Source organism: Muntiacus reevesi, chromosome 2 (genome assembly GCF_963930625.1).
Source record: "Muntiacus reevesi chromosome 2, mMunRee1.1, whole genome shotgun sequence".
Taxonomy (NCBI): Eukaryota; Metazoa; Chordata; class Mammalia; order Artiodactyla; family Cervidae; genus Muntiacus; species Muntiacus reevesi.
In genome coordinates, this window is record NC_089250.1 from 20,499,978 (window position 1) to 20,522,797 (window position 22,820).

Below are 22,820 nucleotides of genomic sequence, written 5' to 3' on the forward strand. Positions count from 1 at the left end.
AAGATCTAGTCTCCATAATATTTTCCCTTTTGTGTCTTTCCTAAATACAGGCACTAAAACAAGTGCCTTGGAAATGCTTCAAGTTAGTTTATTAAGTGGCTTCCTATTTAGCTAAATTCATCTCTTATTGTAATCTGTATTCATACTTCTTAGATAATTTTACTCTAATGGAAACATTGCTTCACCTGCAACTACTTGATTTAGTTCTCCTTTCAATTTGACATTTTAAGCCTCATTATTAACATTATTAATTTAGTTTAATATTTTCAATCACCAAGGATTGCCATAAAGTGGATTTTTAAATTTCTGTCCACTTAAAAGAAATTTACTGAATTGAAATTAAACTTTTCTCCAGGTTTTGAGCAATAAATTGAGCAAAAGTTAACAAAGTCAACATAAGGCTTAGTATGAAAATATACAGTGAGCTTTAATAGAGGAAGAAAGAAACCTCTTATCTTCTACATTTGTTGTGTATTCACTTTGTAGACTTAGAAATACAAGCAAGGGAAGGCAATGCATTGTCTTTATGGTGTGAAGGTTTTTGCTTAAATGTGATGCCTGTGTTTGCATATTAAAAAGATATTTATTTGTAAGATGATGCGACTTTAATGCATCCATTCAAATATCTCTGACATTAAGAACATAAATTTTTCCTGAGAGTTTATATGATATTCAAATTCAACCATAAACTATGGGTAAAGGTAGTAGTAATCCTATCTAGCACAGACTTTTCCCCCGAAGAATTATTTACACTGGTCTTACAAAGTCTATCTTTAGAACTACAGTCATAATGAAATTCAAAATACAGTTTCTTAGTCTCATGGTTTGAGTAAATCTCAGTAGATTTGTTGTTTAGAACTCATTTTCTTCAAGTTCTTTATAACATTATTATCCAAGGAGAGTAGTTTTGTCTTAGTTATCAAGTGTAGCAGATCAGACTAAAAACAGTTTATTAAAAATAGTTTACAAGAGATGTCTGTTTATACTTTAGTTCTGTATTAGTGGTCAGATAACCAAAGGATGGAAGATTAAAATGTGATGTAAGAGATAGAACAGCTGTTATCTTTTCATGACTAAATGAATCTCTCCATAGATTAACTCCATAGTGTTTATTTTAAAAGTATCTACAAAAGAAGCTTTAAGTGGATTTGTTAAAAATCATGCATAGTCTTACACATGATAGGTACTAAGGTCAGTATGCTCAACAATTCATCGATAATGTAATGGCTAATGGAAGGATGTTATATAAGTTCAATTATATCTTTAAATCATTTTTCTCTGGAAACATAAGATTACTTATTTATCATTAATAAATGTTAGATAGAATTAAAAATTACATCTAATTTATACTTAAAACCTACCTTTGATTTGCCTGTTTCAAAGGATAATATCTACAATTAAGTGGAGACTGTTCATGAAAAAGGGGGGAAATGCCAAGTTTATGAATTCTTAAATTCAGATATTTATATAGATCTGTTTCCTCAGCATGTTCTCATTGACTGTACACGACTAACAGGGAGGTCTGATAAATGAGCCCTGGTACCTTTCATAGTGAAGCATCTTAGAAATGAAATCAGTATTAATTGTTTATTATATGATAGGCATTATGAGGATGCCTTTCATACATAATCACATTAAGTCCTCCCAGTGAACTTTGCTGGTTCGTATAATTATCCCTGTTGTACATGTCAGCAAACCAAGGTTTAAAGATGTTAAACAGCTTGCCTTGGTGCACACTATTTAGTAAGCTTGGGAGATGGAACCTTTGAATCCAAATCACAAATGCTCTAATCTGTGATCTTACACACTTTCCCTCATCTTGGAAACATCTGTTGCTTAAGAACCAAGCATATTTAAGATATCTAACCTGATTTGATTGCAGTTTTATGCCACAGGAGGTGGAGAAACAAGACAACTGGTACTGTATAAATAATTCAGAAGAAAAAGGAAGGGTAGATGAAAGAAGTGTTAGTGATGGTAGTTTGGAGAGAAAGCAGTAATCTAGAAATGTCCAGAGACTTCCATTGTGGTCCAGAGGTGAAGACTTCACCTTCCACTGCAGGAGGTTCAGTTCCTGGTTGGAAAGCTAATATCCCGCATGCCTCCTGGCCAAAAACAAAACAAAACATAAAATAGAAGCAATATTGTAACAAATTTAATAAGGGGTTAAAAATGGTCCACATAAAAAAAAAAATCTTGAAAAAATAAAATAACTATCCAGTATTCAAACCCACTCTTGCCTTCTTTTCTTCTTTAAGTCCAGAACCCACATTTTGTTGGTAGAAGGCAATCTCATTCTGCTTTCCTGGGAATTGTTTTAGTCTAGTGGCTCCCCATCACACATCAGAATCACCTGGAGAGCTTGTTAAAACACAGGAATCTTGGGCTCACTCTAGAATTTCTGATTCAGTAGGTCTGGGTAGGACCCTAATATTTACATTTTTAAGTTCCCAGGTGAGGCCATTCATCTGGCAGCCATGCTGTGAAGACCCATTTGTTTAGCCAAGTTCTGGTTCTCAAAATTGGCAGCACATTGGACTTGTCTGGAAACACTGTTTTATACAGAAAACTTTTTTTTTTGCCCTGATACTCATAAAGGAATGTCTCCAAAAATGGGCTTCTAACTTTGGTTACTTTTTTACGTTTGTCAACTTTCTGTCATTTTGAGAAATATAGACCCTTAAAAGTATGTGTTTATTTCCTGTGTCTTTAAGAATTTATTGATGCCAAAGGGGTGATACAATCACGTTGGCTGTGTGTTTCCTTGAGTCTCTGAATCATGTTGCTGTTTATGTTTCCTTGTTCATATTGACCCAGAGAAATCTTAGAATGAAAATTTTAACCTAATGTTAGTGATTCTGTAAACATAAAATGCATCTTGTGATCTAGTTTTATCTGTGGCTCCATTTAGTGTAAGAATAAATATACATTTTTGTGTATTTATCTTTTAGTTTATGATGTTGTTATTGTTGCTTAGTTGCTAAGACATGTCCAACTCTTTTGTGACCCCATGGACTGTAGCCCACCAGGCTCCTCTGTTCATGGTATTTCCTAGGCAAGAATACTGGAGTGGGTTGCCATTTACTTCCCTAGGGGTTCTTCCCAATCCAGGGATTGAACCCATGTCTTTTGCATTGGCAGGCAGATTCTTTACCACTGAGTCACCAGGGAAGCTCTAGTTTATGTTACACTATATCTTATTTTTGTAAATAGCAGTATATTTTGAGAATAAGGTGAGATATAACAATAATAATAAAAATTAAATTAAGGAAGTGTAAGTAATATTAATGATCTCATTAAAAATGTGCTAGTTCTATGAACTTTGTTTTAATGGACATAATTTATTATTAACTTATAAATGTTTTCATTTTTATAATTTTATTTTTCTCATTGTTATTAATCATCATAAAATAATTAAAGAGTTCTTAAAATTCTACCATCATAAGACTAAAAGAATAAGTATATATACATAATGTTTTGTTTAAGCGGCTACAATATTTAGATATTTTATTTGTAGTATAACAGTACAAGTAATAAAGTTTCTGGGATAATAAGGTTTGATTCAGAGTTGAGATTTTAAAATCTGTGTCATCATTGTTATCTTTCAAATTTGTCTATATCTAGTCAAAATTTTATAAGACTATAGTGACTTCATAATGTGTAAACTATTGATATATTCTTAACATCATTGGTATTCCCTAAGAATAGTTACTTCTAGATATACAATAATTATAAATCAATTTAAGAGAGATTTCTGCATACCATTATGAGAAATACTTTATGCAAATAACAGAAGGAGATGCAAGAATCTTAAATTTGGGTATAGATAAGAGAAATTTTAAAAATTAGATGTCATTTCAAAGAGAATATAAGAACCATAAAGAAGGTACAGTATTACTTGGGTGCAGAGGAAGCAGGATTGATCGTATACAAAGGGAAAAAAAAACATTATGAAAAGTGATTTTTGAGCTGATTTTAAAGAACTGCATAGAACTTCACCAAGCAAAGATAAAATAGCAGCTATACTATGCTCCCATCATGGAGTAGTAATAATCAATAGTTTTCTGTTTGTCATTACTTTCTATCAATTTGATTAATATGTGTCTTGATGTGTTCCTTCTTGGATTTATCCTGTATGAGACTCTCTGTGTTTCCTGGACTTGAGTGTTCCCTTTACCATGTTAGAGAAGTTTTCAGTTATTACCTCTTCAAATATTTTCTCAGGTCCTTTTCTCTCCTTTCCTTCCGGGACCCCTATAATATGAATGTAGGTGCATTTAATGTGGTACCAGTGGTCTCTTAGACTGCCCTTGTTTCTTCTCATTCTTCTTTATTCTGTTCTGCAGCAATGATTTCCACCAGTGTGTCTTCCAGCTCACTTATTCATGCTTCAGCATCATTTATTCAGCTATTAATTCCTCCTAGTGTATTTTTAATTTTTTAGTTATCACAGCATTCATCTTTGTCCTTTAAAGTTTCTATCTCTTTAGTAAACATTTCTTGTATCATCTCCAGTCAGTTCCTCTGTTCTTTTCCTGAGATCTTGGATCATCTTTACTATTGTTACTCTGAATTCTTTTTCTGGTGGATTTTCTATCTCTATTTCACTTTGTGACTCCCTGCCACAAAAATGGTGAGGTGGAGAGGGAATGGACTGGGATTGTGGGAATAAATACCCTGAATGCTCTTTCTTTCCACCTTCCAGTCCCCTGCTAGTATCATATACCAGCCAATTCTAATTGAAAGTCAGAAGTTAATGGAATCTGGATGACACATTCTATAGAGGTCTTCAGAACTGGAGCTATTTTACAATAGTAGAATGATTGATAAAACATTTAATGAAGGCAAAGATGTACTTGAATTTGCTTTTCCAAAGTTATTGGTAATAGTAATTGATTGGAGTAGCACTTTGTGCTAGAGGGCTAATTCATTGTTGAAATGCTTCAAGTGATGAGTAAGAAGTGAAATTAAGGACAAAAAAGAGAGCAAAGGCTGGAGAAGTTGATGTAATACTTGTATGATATAAATGCAATACAATTGGATTAACTGGAAATGCAAGGAAAAAGAAAGAAGAGCTGCTAAAGAGCATTATTAGTTTCTTACTTAGAAGCCTGGGTTGACAGAAGTCCAATAGGACCTTTCTGTGGGAACAGAAAAAGATCTCTCATTTTGTTTTGAGTTCTTTAGTTTAAGGCACTTAGCCAACATCCAAATTGACATTCTTCATCTCCTTAGCTTGGTATTATGATTTTTTGTTTGTTTGTTTCCAACTTTATCTAGATATAATTGATAATACAGCATTGCGTAAGCTTAAGTAACACAATGTAATAATTCTCTACATGTGCATATTGCAAGATGATCACCAGAGTAAGGTTAATTACCACATCCATCATTAAAGTCTTTTCTTGTCTGACTCAGGCTTCTTATTTTGGCCACATCATCATTAGCCCTCTCTGCTGTTCTAGTGAATCTGTTTATTCTCCAAATGTGGGACTCTGTGTCATGCATGGTACTTTCTCTCAACAATCTCCAAACCATCCTTTCAAACTTAGTTGAAAGTCAATTCTGTGAAACTCTCTGATCTCTCTCCAGTCAAATCCAAATAGTTCTTCTTTGGGTATTAGCTGTATTCCAGCATATGTCTGAGAATACCACTAATATTAGTTTACTTGTCTAATGCCTTCATGATACTGTATCTTGAGAAAAAGGGTGCTGACAATTTGACTATTTTACACCACCAACCATTGTGCTGATCGCATGCTAAGTAACTGTGAGAAAAGAGGGATGATGAAAAGACAACACAATTGAAACATTTACTATTTGGACCAATAGAGGAGTTCTTAAAAAGTAAATAAAAGCTGAAAGCAAAGCCAGAGGAGATTGGTGACAATAATAAAATTTTGATGATAAAATTAGTTCTCTTTTCCAAACTGCTTTAGATAGAATTATGGAGCTTTTATGGATTATTTCCTGATATGTTCTTAACTCATGTGCATAGATATATTACATTTATTAACTTTGGATATATTTTACATGAGATGTATGCAGTTTCTTGTAAAAGAAAAGACAGAAAAATATCTTGAGCTATAATTTCTTTGGAGAAATCACTAAGTTTAAAATTAAAATTTCTGATATTAAAGTAGGAATCTAAATTTCCTTCCAGGGATTACTTTTCAGTCTCTTTTAAATTAAACACAAAGTTTTCTAATGAAACATAGTTATCGTGTTGGTAGTACATCATGAACTCAAATTAATATTCTGGGAAAGCTCTTAATTAATTAGAAAATATAGATTTTTTAAAATTAAATGATATTTATTATTAAATTATTTTTAAATTTAAATATTAAATTTGGTAATTCAATTTTTATCAGCAAAATTTTTGGAACACATATGACAGCCCAGTAGTTCTAATCAATAGCATTGGCGTATTTCAAAGATTGATTTAAAATGAAAGGACACAAGAGGCTTTTTATGAAGTAGAATAGTCTGCTCCAAAGTTGTCCTGGACTAGACCCATTCACTATTCACATTCAATTCAAAAAAGATTTCCCTTTTAACAGTGTTAAACTGTTAGAGCTTGTACCATTTTCATTTCATTACTAGCATTGCCTTAGTTTAGATTCCAGTTGTGACATTCTGTATTCACGTTATTAGAAAAACAGAGGATTAGCCACAAAACACTGTGGTAGTCTTTGTTTACATTTTCAAATACTTCTAACATGCTCTACATCTTTCATATATTCAGAATTTAGATTGCCCTTTCCACCATAGACCAGTGATACTATAATTAACTGGTAACAGCAATTGCTGATGAGCAGTGCTGTAGAATAATGTAAAGGTCAAAGAATGATAGTTCATGATCATCCTTAGCAAAGTATACAAGGCTTTAAAATACTGATGTTGAACTCCAGTGGCCTAGCACAGGGGATTCATGGTACAATATGAATCCCCTTTCATCAGTGTGATTGTGAGGTTAAGAACCAGAACCAAATGATCTGCTCTCTACAAACGCAGAGATCTGAGGGTCAGCTTTCTGTGTGCGACACAGGACAACAGATAGTTTTACTCATCATAGCTGCTCCTCACTCATGCTTTATTGCTAATTTAATCTTTAGTACAGTGTACAGTGTTTTAAAAACATGGTAAAAATGTAGAAGTGCTTAATCTCAAGGCACCATAGTTTTAATAATATTGAAAAATATTCAAATACAGGAATCATTTAAATTTTGAGCATAAAACATCTTAGTTTTTATCAGACCCTGATAATGTTGAATGAATAAGAATCTGACTGGAAAATATGACTCATTTGCATACTTGTGATTGTCATTTACATCTGACAAGCCTATTGCCTGTTAACAGAGACGGCTTGTACATTTCTTTTACCTCCTTGACACTAGCAGGCTTATGCTGATTTTAGATTATGGAATCAGCCAAACTGCTTTTCAAAAGGAAAATATATCCAAGCAGTTGTTTTCTCTCCATTACAGATATTATTTTTTTTTTTCTGAGACAGAATGCTATACTTCTGCTTATTCTCATTTCTTTTTCGACTTTCAACTCCTATATTTGTAAGATAAGTTAACTGACCAGTAGAAGGAAAGAAAGCTTGAATATAGTTGGTCTCAATCTTTTTCATGACATGGAGCCTGTAGGAAATGATAATACTGGTAAGATCCACTGGGTAAATTAAAGGAGATTTGATATTATGTGTACCATTCTTAAGATAAAAAGTCCATGTGACTGAGTGACTGAATAATAACCACAAATATTTTCTTTATATAATTATGGTAAGAGGAATAAAGCAAGTTTTGGAAGATATTAAATATTGGTTTCAAATAATGCTAATGATTTTTTTCCCCAGAAAGATAACAAGGTCTTTATTTGCTTCCTATTAAAGTCTTTCAAATTTTTTATTATGACAAAATATATCTAACATACAATTTTACATATATAATAAACATTTCTTTCTCTATATTCTTGACAACATTTATTTATTTATTTTTTTATGGCAGGGGTTTATAATAGCCATCCCAGTGAGTGTGAAGTGATATCACATGGTGGTTTTGATTTGTATTTCCCAAATGATAGTGACATTGACTATCTTTATATGTACTTATCTAATTTGCATAGTTATGCATGTCCTTTGCTCATTTTGAATGGGGTTTTTGTTTTTTATTTTTGAGTTGTAGTTCTTTGTATATTCTGGATATTAATCTCTTATCAGAGTATGATTTGCAAATACTTTCTCAGATTCTGTGTTGGCTTTTCATTCTGTTGATAGTGTTCATTGATGCATACAAGCTTTACTTTTGGCATAGTTCAGTTTATCTAGTTTTTCTTTGGTTACTGTGCTTTTGGTATCATAGCCAACAAAGAGCTGCCAAATTCAACGTCATGAGGCTTTCTCCCTAGTCTGTCTTTGGGCTGTACCATGCAGCATGTGGGATCTTAGTTCCCTGACCAGGGATTGAACCTGTGCCCTCTGCACTGAGAGCATGAAGTTTTCATCACTAAACCCCCAAGGGAAGTCCTCCTCTAAACTTTCTTCTGAGAGTTTTATAGCCCTTATGTTTAGGATTTTGATTTAGTTTGAGTTAATCTTTTTGTGATACAAAGGTAAAGGTCCAACTTCATTATTTTACAAATGGATATCTTACTTCTCCTAACCATTTTCTTCTTCTTCTTTTCCTTCTTTCTTCTCCCTACTCTCCCCACCTCCTCCTTCTCTTCCTCCTTTTCCTCTTCTACTACTAAAACATAGGGCCTTTTTCCTACACATTATATAATGGAAAATGAGATATTGTTGTAACAATTATTTAAAAAAATTCTTTAATCTTAAAGTTATTGTCCCTAGAATGTTCATTTCAGGAAGGATAATGAAGCTTGAATATCTCTTTTTCTGCATATTCCTTTTGGATTAGCATCCTTATTTAGCAACTTTTAACTGTTAACAATTTTGAGCAGTGGGTCTCAAAATTTAACATGCCCCAGAATAAGCTGAAGAATTTGTTGAACAGATTGCTGAACCTTACCCCAGAGTTCCTGATTCAGTAGGTTTGAAATAGGGCCCAAGAATTAGCATTTTTAAAAGTTACCAGGTGAGGCTAATGCTGCTAATTCAGACACCATACTTACAGGACAACTAGTAGGAGATATTCTGGGGTAAAAGAAATGTTCTATATCCTGTGTGGTGGTTATACAGATGTGAAAGGTTATTAAGGAACTACACAGACGTTTCTCCAGAGAAGACATGCAGATGGCTAACAGACACATGAAAAGATGCTCAGCATCACTCATTATCAGAGAAATGCAAATCAAAACCTCAATGAGGTACCATTACACGCCAGTCAGGATGGCTGCTATCCAAAAGTCTACAAGCAATAAGTGCTGGAGAGGGTGTGGAGAAGAGGGAACCCCCTTACACTGTTGGTGGGAATGCAAACTAGTACAGCCACTATGGAGAACAGTGTGGAGATTGCTTAAAAAACTGGAAATAGAACTGCCATATGACCCAGCAATCCCACTCCTGAGCATACACACCAAGGAAACCAGAACTGAAAGAGACACGTGCACCCCAATGTTCATCGCAGCACTGTTTATAATAGCCAGGACATGGAAGCAACCTAGATGCCCATCCGCAGATGAATGGATAAGGAAGCTGTGGTACATATACACCATGGAATATTACTCAGCCGTTAAAAAGAATTCATTTGAATCAGTTCTAATGAGATGGATGAAACTGGAGCCCATTATACAGAGTGAAGTAAGCCAGAAAGATAAAGAACATTACAGCATACTAACACATATATATGGAATTTGGAAAGATGGTAATGATAACCCTATACGCAAAACAGAAAAAGAGACACAGATGTACAGAACAGACTTTTGGACTCTGTGGGAGAAGGTGAGGGTGGGATGTTTCGAAAGAACAGCATGTATATTATCTATGGTGAAACGGACCACCAGCCCAGGTGGGATGCATGAGTCAAGTGCTCGGGCCTGGTGCACTGGGAAGACCCAGAGGAATCGGGTGGAGAGGGAGGTGGGAGGGGGGATCGGGATGGGGAATACGTGTAACTCAATGGCTGATTCATATCAGTGTATGACAAAACCCACTGAAAAATGAAAAGAAAAAGCCATCAAACTTAACATTTAAAATATAAGCAGTTTATTGTATATTAATTATAATGCAGTTTAAAAAATAACTTCTGAGGAACACTGAAAAATGGATAAGTGGAAATACATACTTGAATAGGAAGGTTATTTTGTAAAAATGTCAGTTCTATCTAAGCATAGATCAAGTGTTCTTATTTTAAAAAGAGTATAAAGCATGGGGTGATGAATCTAAGTCCCTAGTCCTGACTTCAGTATTTTGCAAAAGAATAACCATTGGCAAATTGTTTTAGTTATCTCATATATGAAATAGTAATGAATAATCCTACTTTCTTAGGCTTGTTGCAAGTATCAAATAATAAACTATTATTTAATACTCCCTAATTTAAAGGCATACTAATTTAAAGACTGATCTAAAAATTCCAATATTTTATACATTGTAGAAGCTAGTGTTTTTGTGGTCTGAAATCTATTTAACAAAGAATATACATACATAAGCATTCTAAATTCCTATTTTGGAATTAGATGATAAACACAGCTGCATTGTGTAAATTTAGGAGTTCCCATGTAAGACCTCTATATTTATCAGTTGTTATCTTTTAAATATATTTCTTCTTGCCTCACAAAGAGCTGTTCTCCAGTGAATGTCATACAATATTGAAACAAGAACCATGGACACTCCTAATTAAAACAGTTGGCTTTAATACCTTTGTTATTAAATTTTGTGTTGATAAAACCCCAGGTGGTTACGTAAAATTTCAACAAATGTTTTTTCATTTTTTTGTTTCATAAGACTAGGAAAGAGAAATCTAAAAGCACTGCTCAAATTATAAATCCCTTTTTCACAATTGAGGTACAAATTGTATTTGTAAAGAAGAATTTTTTTTATAGAAAAGCAAGAAATATCTACTGCTTTTATTTAGCAACATATTTAGGAAATATTTCTTAAGCACCAGTTGAGTTTAAGCCATTTTACAAGGTGTTCTAGATACTGTAATAGGTAAGTTAAAATATATGCCTTCATATGTTTATGTGAGACTTTATATTCAGTGAACTAAAATCTAATATGATAAATGCATCTAAAAAGTTATGTATAAAATGACATGGAATTCTTGGGTGAGGGAGTGATTTTGAATCAAGGAATTTAGAGCCGAGGGATTTAAGAAGGCTTAGAAATGAGAATATACTTGAGAGACGCTGTGGAAGGTAAATCTTTGGGAGAAAGACCAAGGATAGAAGTTATACTCATCTCATAGGGAATGAGATGGCTGGATGGCTGATGCAATGGACATGAACTTGGGCAAACTCTGGGAGATGGTGAGATACAGGGAGACCTGGCATGCTGCGGTCCATGGGGTCGTGAAGAGTTGGACATGACCGGGTGACTGAACAGCAACAGAGGTTATACATTGTCCAGAAGTAAGACCAACATAAGGGAGACAGAGAGAAGGAAATACATGATGTATTCAAGTAATTGCATGAACACATACAATGAGTATAAACCTGGGTGGCTGAGTGAAGAAATATATGAGAGTTGAAGCTGGATGTTAGTATAGAAAGTTATTTCTCAGATCCTGATGAGTTGAGAGTTTTTTCCAAAGAATGGTGCTAAATAAACTGTGGTCTGTGGGCCAGTTTTTGCCTAATGCCTGTTTTTATAAGTGTAGTTTTTTGGAACATGGCTATAATCATTCATTTAAGTGATCCATGGATGCCTTCATGTTGCAGAGTTGAATAGTTGTAACAAAGACCATATGGCCCCCAAAGCCTAAAATATTTACTGTATGGCCTTTATAGAAAAAAGTTCTCTGACCCCAGTAGCATACCAATTCAGCCTGAAAGAGGCTGGTGGCTCAAATGGTAAAGAATCCACCTGCAATGCAGGAAACCTGGGCTTTGTGGTTGGGAAGATCTTCTGGAGAAGGAAATGGCTACTCACTTCAGTGTTCTTGCCTGGAGAATTCTATGGAGAGAGGAGCCTGCTGGGCTCCAGTTCACGGGGTCACAAAGAGTCAGACACAACTGAGCGACCAACTCTCTTTTTCTCATTATGAAAGACCGCTCTGTGGACGGACTTTTTACAAGAAAATGATGATATCAAGGAGCTTGCACCAGAAGCAAATTAATTCAGTGCTTCCTTTACCAAGAAATTCTAACTATTAAAAAAATGAAACAAAACAGTGTCTGCAGATCAGGACAGTGTATGTAATGAATTGATGTGTATTTTACCAAGGCTTCTTATGTACTTGCAATCCAGGAACATACAATTTAGTTTAGGGATCTCACTTTGAGTAAGTAAAGGTATATTTAAGATTTCTAAGCTGATGGTAAAATCAAACCTATATTGTAAAAGACCAATAAGATCAAATAGAACCTTTTTTCTTGTTTTGGTCTTTTGCAATGTTCCAGCAGAATGTAGAGGGCATATGTGGAATTTTGGAATCCTACACATCTGGTTTCAGACCTGGGTGGGGGTCAGGGACGGGGGTGGGATCATGTCCTGACACCCAAGAAAGAATGTTCCTTTTCCCTTATATTCTAAAAATCCCATATGAGACCTCTGAGTGTTCTGTCTTATTTAAGAAGGTTACTCCAGCAGTGGTGGATCAGATTGTGGAGTTGGTAGGAGGGGTGGGGAGCAGTTACACATGGCAAGGATGGTTCATTGCAGACATGAGGGTGATACTGCAGAAATCCCCAGAAGAATTATACTGTTCAACATTTTGTATTTTCTGCTACTCATGAAGGTAATCAAGTTCATGACAACTTTCAGTCATTCATATACCATCAGGTACATTACAACAGCCTGTTACAGTATTATAATCATAAGATATATCTCAAGACAGAGGATAAGTCTGAAGAATATGTCCCTTATACTGTACCTGTATATTTTGATCTGTCCATGCAAGGGTATATTTTTTCCCTTACTAATTTAAATAAGGTGAATACTCAGGAGATTCTCAAATAAGAGGGAGATGTCAATTTTTAAATCACTTAATCTGTGTAATTCTGAGGCTCTAGAAACTGAGGCCTAGGACGCTTAGGCAACATTTTAAAAAATAGCATGACTGTAAATCAGATCTCTGTTTATAATGACTTTTTAATGACTTCTATATCATTGCCTGGATCTTTACTTTTGTGATACCTGGATGTAAAGCTGTGCTTTCTTTAAACCTTTACTACTGTGGTTTATGCTATGTTTTATTAGAAAAGGTATATTTCTATAAAACATCATACTTCCTGCCCTGTATGAGAAAAGACAGTTTGAAGGCTGGGAGAGAGATGCTGGTATTTTATGAGTGACAGCACTGGTAGATATGATCATTACTGCTGTACTCTTTCCAGGAGAGGAGTTGGTTTCCTTTGCACGTACGTGCTCAAATAATTTCATCTCAGGCACGTGCTTGGATGGTTCTTCATTTTCCATTAGACATCATACATACATCATATGTCCTCAATTAAGGCGTATAAAACTAGTAACCAGATGATATACTTTTACATTGGTACTGTGTCGATGTGCTTCTACATGTTCATTGCTCAGCTGTGTCCAGCTGTTTGTACCCTGTGGACTGTAGCCCTCCACACTGCTCTGCCCATGGGATTTTCCAGCAAGAATACTGGGGTTGCCATTTCCTCCTCCATTGGACCTTCCTGACTCAGGGATCGAACCCATGTCTCCTGCCTTGGAGGCAAATTCTTTTACTGCTGATCCATTGCGGAAGCCTAGTGTTCATAGGGCAGTGTTAAAACACAAATGCAGGTGTATTGTTTGTGATTTTCAAATGGATCTCCTGAAATGTCTCCCTTTTTCCTTTTCTTTGCGGGTGAGGGGATACTTTAAGGGAATATAATTAGAATTGTTCCAATAATTCATTTACTTTTGTTATTGTGATTGAATTTTCTCAAACTGTTTTGTTGGGGGAAATGAAGCATTTGTATTTTTTCATTGTCTAGTTGCTATGAAATTAGTACAAGGATCTCCAGTTGAAGAACCATTGATTAGATGCTTTTATCATTACTAGAATTATGACTTTTAGTCACCAAATACTTCCATGGTCTCCAAGTCTATTCATATTGTTCTGTCTTTTTGTATTTTTTCTCCCCTAGCCTGGAACATATTATTATAAAATTTTCTTGCCTAATATCATCTGATCTACATCTCTAGTATTCCCTTGGTGTTTTTGTTTCCACATGTGCTATACTGATTTTAAAGTAATTTTTGTTTATCAAGAATTTTTAAGAGTATCAAGTATTGTTGAGAGTGAACCAGACACTGTGTAAGAGATGAAATAGTCATGGCCCCAAAGATATAAACATTACCATTTGATGGTATTTCATCCTGTTCTTCCGTATATGAATATGTAGTTATATAATCAGTTCAGTTCAGTCACTCAGTCATGTCTGACTCTTTGCAACCCCATGGACCGCAGCATGCCAGGTCTCCCTGTCCATCACCAACACCTGAAGTTTACTCAGACTCATGTCTATTGAGTCAGTGATGCCATCCAACCATCTTGTCCTCTGTCATCCCCTTCTCCTTCCACCCTCAATCTTTCCCAGCATCAGGGTCTTTTCCAGTGAATCAGTTCTTCGCATCAGGTGGCCAGAGTATTGGAGTTTCAGCTTCAGCATCAGTCCTTCCAATGAACACCCAGGACTGATCTCCTTTAGGATGGACTGGTTGGATCTCCTTGCAGTCCAAGAGATTCTCAAGAGTCTTCTCCAACACTACAGTTCAAAAGCATCAATTCTTTGGTGCTCAGCTTTCTTTATAGTCCAACTCTCACAACCATACATAGCTTTGACTAGACGGGCCTTTGTTGGCAAAGTGACGTCTCTGCTTTTTAATACAGTCGACTTTTTAGTATTTCTTCTTATAGTTAGTAATCTTTATATATTATTTAAAATTTTTTCTCAGTCCTATATCATGAAGATATTATTACATATCTTAGACAAGCTTTATTGTTTTACTTTTCACATTTCAGGTATATTCTACCTGTAATTCATTATTTTTGAATGCTGTGAAATAGGGGTCAAGGTTTCTTTTTTTCCCATAGGACTACCTAATTTATTCAATCCACATTGAAAAGATTGTCCTTTCCTTCACTGCTCTGAAGAACTAAGCTTTTCATAAATCATATGTACAAATATGTATAGAATTTTAAGACTTTTTTTATCCATTTCTCTGTCCATTTTTCTGTCTTTACTGCAATACAATTCTATCTTGGTTATTCTACCTTTATAATGAATCTTGATATCTGATCAAGTAAATTCTTCAACTTTGTTCTCTTTTGTGATAAAATGGCTATTTTTATTTCTTTGGATTTCTATATTATGCTTAAAATCAGTTTGTCAATCTTTGGGGAAAAAAATACTGAAATGGTGCTGAATCTCAGTGAATCCTGAACCACTGAATAATTCATGTATTCATCTTTGTTCTCAGCATCTGTGGAATCCTTGGATATTAAGCACACACAAGGAACAAAGCTGGGACTGTTTAGTCATTGACACACAATTTAATAATCCTACCTCTTAAAAATAATCTTAATTCATACCCTGTGTAGTTCATAGGACACTAAACTCTATTCCATTAGCATCGACTAGTGACATAAACATAATCACACATCACAACTCCAATTTATTAAATATATTAGGTGGGCCAGGTACTGTGTTAGAGGTTCCGCTTATTTCTAACTCCTTTAATAGCATGGAGCTATCCTATTTTATAAATGAAGGAAGCAGTAGGTTCAGAGAGGTTAAATAACTTGCCTAATATTGCCATCTAGTAAATGCTGTGGCCAGCGCTCAGCCCCGTCCTGTCTCTTGTCCACAATCACATTCCCACTGCCGGACAAGTAAGACTCGGAAGACTGACTCGTAAATGTGTGGTGATTGAATGAACACTTCCCCCTTTCTCTCCATCTATTTTCTATTAATGTTTCATACGTCTTTCCTCCAAAAGTGATGCAGCTTTCCAAATGGTTTTAATAAGTAGCAAGTTTAAACTCTGTGGCACTAGTCTCACATGTGGTGAAAAAGTGATGTGAAAGCTAATTAATCAAAGAAGTGAAAGAATGCCAGAGTGCCCAAATTTTGAGGAATCACTTCCTTGTTTAATATTTCAAAAAGCTCTGTGCTGCATAGTGTGTCTTATCTCTTTTTTGAATTGATAATTAAAATGGGGGTATAAACTCTATGCAAGATTACACTAATATTTGTTTCCATCATTCGTTTCCCTTTCTGGTTTGAAACTCAGAGAGAAAAGACACAATTAAAAATTATCTACCAATTTATTAAAATATGTTTAAGTAAAACTAACCTAAATTAATGGAGAAAATAAATTTGAACCTGAAAGACTTTAGACCAGTTAATAGAACCCCAGGACAGTTCATTTCTCTTTTTCATGCTTTAATTATTTATAGTCACATTTTTTATGCCTCTTTTATATGTTTTCAGTGTTTCAAAGTCTCATTTTACCCACATAAAAATAAGCTCTACAAAGCTGGTCAGAGTGTTGGCAGTATTGTTGTAAACAAAAGATCAAGTCATTACATGTTAGATTTGGTAATTTCAGGCTTTACCATAAATTTTGCACATTGTACCAATGCTACATAGATTCAAAATTAAAATAGAAGAATGTCTATGCTGAAGGTTATGAATCGTCATTATGCTAAACAGCATGTTATATTCTTAGGACAAATTACAGAACAGTAATGTATGATCAATGACAAACTATTTATGAGTTTCTTCTTCGTTTTTATTTGATCCTTCTTTCCCCAGAAATACCGCAGACGGCTGGTACCTGTATGCTGATAGTTCCAATGGAAAATTTGGTGACATGGCTGATATCCTTACTCCTGTCATTTCACGCACAGGACCAAAATGTACCCTGGTGTTCTGGACTCATATGAATGGTGCCACAGTTGGTTCTCTCCAGGTACTGCTTAGGCAATGGCATTTTCGAAATTTGTTCTATAAAAATCCATACTATACAGTTTAGTGTTGTTAAAATATATAGTCTGCTAATAAATTAGACATGGACAATTACCAACAATTATCAACTGGTTTCAAAGCATTATGAATGAAAAAATTTAGTAGAATTGGACCTGAATGTCTAATAGAATTTTTTTAACTATCGTATTTATGATTATGGTCTTTTTTGGGTCGTTTTATTTTCTCTTCTATTTTTTTAAAAATGTATTTGACATACAAAAGTGTGTCGAGACCATTTATAAAAATTTAAAGTTTATTTCAAAACTCAAGTAGCCAGTTGACCCCATGTTTGTTATTTTTTAATTTATTGAGGTATAGTTTATGATGTTATATATGATTATGAAATTTATTCTGAGACTACAGCTTCTGAGTGATACTGTTTACCCTTGAAATATGTCGTATAGGTTTCAGAGTCAATATTCTGTGAATAACACAACAAATAAATATACACACTTGGGTGATATTTGGATGTGGATTCTTTGTTGTCTTTGATGTAGTGGTGCTACATTCTTCAATAGTCTCTTTCAAATTGTTTCTTGGTTAAAAAAATACATACATATGTTTATATATACACACATATATATTAAACTGCTTGAGACTCACAAAAGTTTGCAAGAATCTCACAGGCAACGCTAATGTATCTTTCACTCAGAGATTCTTTTTCTTGTCCACTATCCCAATAGGATCTTTTGTAGTAAAAATTTAATTCAATATAGAATTCTTTTCACATTCTATTGTTATCTCTTTCTAGTATCTTTTTAAAAAATTATTTTTTTTTGACTGCGCTGGATGTTCAGGGCCATGCGCCGGCTTTTCTCCCGTTGCGGTGTGCAAGCCTCTCCTTGTGGCGGCTTCTCTTGCTGCATGCACGGGCCCTGGGAATCGCAGGCTTCAGTGGTTGTGGCCTGTGGACTCAGAGTTGTAGCTTGCAGGCTCTAGAGTGCAAGCTGAGTGGTTGTGCTGCACAGGCTTACTTGCTCCATGACACGTGGGATCTTCCTGGACCAGGGATTGAACCCATGTCCCCTGTATTGGCAGAAGGATTCCCAACCACTGGGCCACCAGGGAAGCCCTATATTTAGTATATTTGCAAAGAGGTGATATTTGGGTTACCTGCTTTCTTTTCTGCAATAAGTAGAAAGAAATACACTGCAGATCACCTACTTATCCATTTCTTTTCAGGTAGCTTGATGTAATTTTAGTAGTATTCTAGGATTTTTCTGGCTATATTAAGTATTGTATCCCCCCAAATTAGATAAACATCTTATTTTTAAAATGCTGTTACTTTTTTAATTGGAAATATGTTAAATTTATAAATCAATTTTGAAAGAATAGTTTTATTTAATATAGATGAGACTTCTCACCAAAAACAGTTAAAGAGTAAACCTGTTTGTGTGTTTGTATGTGTGCATATAATAACCTGAAAACATCCAAGTAGGCTTGTGGATTGAAGTTATAATTTACCTTTGTGTTACACTGATTCTTTAAAAATTGATTTAGAGAAAACAATCAATACAACTGACTACAGGATTTCCATCAGAAAAATGAGAATTATTTACCAGGTGTATTTTGTGGTTGAGATTAATTGCCTGAAATAGGCTTTCATTTTTTTCAATATATGATTTTACATTAGTAGATGAAAAATTATAAAACAGCCTTAAATTTTATAGGGAATTAATTATCAAATAATTACAGTGGTAATACATATGATCCATATTTTTGTGCATGGCTAAAAAAGGACATTAAATGTTGGTACTATGTTATATGAACACATTTTTCTTTAGTGATTTGTATATAGAGCAGTATTCATACAAAGAAGACCTATTTCCTATACACTCATTTTAGTATCCTTCAAAAATGGTTTTTTACATTTTTTAGAAATTCTGTTTTCTTGACTTTAATATATTTAAAATTCAGCTTGAATTTTATGAACCAAGAATTTAGTGATATTTTTGCTAGGTGCATACTAATTTTTATATGACTCTGAAAACTCTAACTTTGTAAAAATAACCATTTCTATTTAACATCTTTAAAAACCAATGATGAAAGCATTCAAAATTACCTTCACTCTCAAAAACCAAAACCTTCCCACACCCTTTATATGAATAATAATTCCATTGTACATATTTGTATTGTTAAAAAGTAATGTGATATTAATTAAATACATCATCTCATTCAGTTTTTTTAAAATGTGAAACTATTCTTCTCAGTTACTCCCTTGATGGTTCCTTTTGTGTCATCTAAATGAGGAGCCATGACTATTTATCTGCTGAGTCTCAATTTGCCTTTAGAACGAGGGCCCAGTAGTACTCGTGTGAGCATTCTAAGTCGCTTCAGTTGTGTCTAACTCTTTACAACACTGTGGACCATAGTCCACCAGGCTCCTCTGTCCGTGAAATTCTCCAGGCAAGAATACTGGAGTGGGTTGCCATGCCCTCCTCCAGGGGATCGTCCTGACCCAGGGGTCAAACCCACGTCTCTTAAGTCTCTTGCATTGGCAGGTGGGTTCTTTACCACTAGTGGCACCTGGGAAGCCCCCCCGTAGTACTGGTGAGAGTTTATTGGGTGGGGAACTCGTACTGGCTTAGGTAAGAAGATGCCTGCTTGTATCACCCATACGTGCTGTTGGAGTTGAATTGGTTTCCATTGTAATTTCACCATCCCCACTGAACGCAAGGTCATTCTCAAAGCTATGTCTCGGTAAATAATCCTGTGCTTTTCATGTGACTACATGAATGTTATTCAATATTGAGACTTCCAGTTGTTCCTGCTGTCAGATTTTAAAAGATAAGGTAGTTAAGAATTCTTAATTAAATGGTGCCCAGATACCTTCAGACTTGACTGACAGATATTCATGCACAACTTTATTACACAGAGCTAGTAAGGTACCCTGGGGGACTCAGTGCTGTTCTAGAAAACAAAGATATCTAATGAAAAATGTCTGAGCTTTTCTCTTAGGGATTCATGCTGACATTAAAATTAAAAGAAACACTGGGGAAATTCTACATGTTTAAAATTTGTCAAGGCACAATATTTCAATACTTCTTACTTGATTTGTCTCTGCAGGTACTCAGCAAGAAAGACAATGTTACTTCTAAATTGTGGGCTCAAAGTGGACAGCAAGGTGCACAGTGGAAAAAAGTGGAGCTGTTTTTAGGTGTTCATTCCCATATACAGGTTTGTAATCCAAGTATTAAGATGATAATTGTTTTGTTCATTTTTTTTCTTTATTTCCTCTACCCCTGTCTTCTGGTCTCTCATTCCCATTCTGGTATGTTATATGAATGCTTACCACTCCATATAGCATTTTCCATAAGGAATTTACAGTTCTGGACTGCCCTAATTTTGTTCCCAATGAGACAACCATATTTCTAGGAACATTTAATTTTAGTGACAGCGATCATGCTCCCACAATCTCACACACCACTCTCTATTTTGCAAATATATTCTCAGAGACTGTAATTACCTTCATTTATTTCAAACCTGATTAAAAAGACCTTTGAAAGTACACTGCATTGTTGAACCTTATTAAAGAAAACAAGTTTACTTGACTGAAAAATATTTTGGGAAGTACAAAATTGTGTGATGCTGTATTTGTCTTCATGTAAAATACAATAATATTAGGGTAAGACCTGAAAGTAAAGGAAAAGAACTAATGATACCTAGATTAAAACATTTAACCCGAAAGTAATTATGTGACAAGATATTTAATGTGACTTTTATAGATTATCTGGCAAAAAAGAGCTTCTAGGATGTGTGTTTTTTGCTTTTAGAGTTTTGTTTTGTCTGACATGAAGAGATATTTATTGGAAAATAATGCTTAACTATTAAGATTTAGATTGGATAAGGGAAAGTGAGAATCCAGAGCCATTTATGTCATTGTTTCTTAGTTTTAACTGCACAAGTCTGAATTCCTTGAATTTGCACCATGTATATAGATGGTATACTATCTTTGCTAATGATTGCATTTCCAGTCCTTTATATAGCAAACGTAGTCAAATCAGCTGTGACTATTCAGTAACTATATCAGCAGTCATGTGCCATATTTGATAGATCAGCCCATTTCAACTCCGATGGAAGCACAGGCTAGATATAGCTCTTTAAAGACGCTGGTACTTGTAACTTCCCTGGCTGTTCAATGGTTAGGACTTTGCCTTCTAATGCAGGTGGTGTGGTTTCAATCCCTGGTAGGGGAGCTAAGATCCTGCATGCCTCCTGACCAGAAAGCCAAACATAAAACAGAAGCAGTATTGTAAAAAAATTCAATTAAGATTTAAAATAAAGAAGAGGTAACATTTTAAAATAAATAAATAAATAAAGGCATTGATTCAGCATTATCCCCAATTTCTTAGAATGTTAGGTATAATAAATCCATCTTGCTGGAACCTAGTTTTCTGAAGGATCATTTGTAGATAATTTAGGAAATGCACAAGAAATAAGTTCAACTTGAGAATAAGAAAGACTGGACAGCATTATAGTGGCCTTGCAATGTGTGAAATTTATTATTAAAGGATCCTACCTGTTTAACCTTCAAGACCTTTTAACAGAGGCAAGAAGGATCATCAGCAAGAACATGTAGAAGGTTCAGCTGCTGCCAGGCATCAACTTCCACTTCAGGCAGTGGATTCTTAATTATTCTGTGCAAGTAGAATATTCTACTTGCATAGTAAAATCTTGTTCAAAACAACATTAAGAGGGATTTAAGCAGAGGAATCAATTATTAATTTAGTTTTTCTGAAATTTAATTTTTCATATATTGGAGTTTTCAGAGGAATATGCTCATGTTGTTTGAATCATAAGATGAAATTTTAATGGTTTGTTAATATTTGATATTTAATGTGATTCACTCATTCCTTCAATAAAAGCATGTTAAGAACCTACTATGTGCAGGAAAGCGCATTACTATGCACTGGAGAAATAGTGATGGCGCATATGTGTTGTCCACTCTTCTTCCATTTTTATAGTATCATTCTCTTTAGCATCAGAAACATGAGTGTCTTTAACCTTTGAGTAGAAGTACATAGTATTTGTAGAAATTATATACTGAGTCAGCACTGGGTCATTTTCAGAGTTATATTTGGGAACCACAATTTAATCATAATCTTTAATTATAATAATTTTATAACTAATCATGTGTATAGCACTTACTAAATGCTAAGTACTCTTCTATGAATAAAAAATTTATTCCTGTAATGTTATAAGGAACTTACTATTATTATCTCCATTTTATAGATTAGAATACAGAAATACTTAGAAGTTGGGTAACTTGCCTTTTTTATATAACTACACAATGGCAGTAATAGGCTTTAAGTACAGGCAGGTCAAGTGCAAGTCCATAATACAGATGCTATGCTTTATTGCTTCCTATGTTTTTATAAAATAATTGCCCCAACTTTTATTGTACTAGAAAAAAATATACTTGTGCTTTTAAAAATGTTTAGTGACATTTAGCATTAAAGTCTATGGAATCTTAGCCAACATTGTGTGGAGCGTTGACATGTAAGTGATAATTTGACCATTGGATTTTGGCAAAGTACCTAAAGTTGTATCTATAGGACGACAAATATATGAATATTGAGGTACTCTTAGAATTATATGATTTCTTAATCAGAAGCAATGCATTATGTATTTAAGAGGTCAGATACATCCAGTAATTGAATACCTGTTTCAGTTTGTGTATCCATTTGTCTTGGGCTTAGTTTTCTTATAATAAA

At 34.4% G+C, this 22,820-nt stretch overlaps 1 protein-coding gene across 1 annotated transcript in view; it reads left to right on the top strand.

The window, feature by feature from the left end:
* Positions 1-22,820, top strand: part of MALRD1 (MAM and LDL receptor class A domain containing 1) — a 512,511-nt gene that overhangs the window by 169,339 nt on the left and 320,352 nt on the right. Inside the window, exons 22-23 of the mRNA XM_065919555.1 lie at positions 16,894-17,050; positions 20,173-20,283. Coding sequence (XP_065775627.1) covers positions 16,894-17,050; positions 20,173-20,283 — 268 coding nt within the window. The remainder of the gene's footprint in view (positions 1-16,893; positions 17,051-20,172; positions 20,284-22,820) is intronic.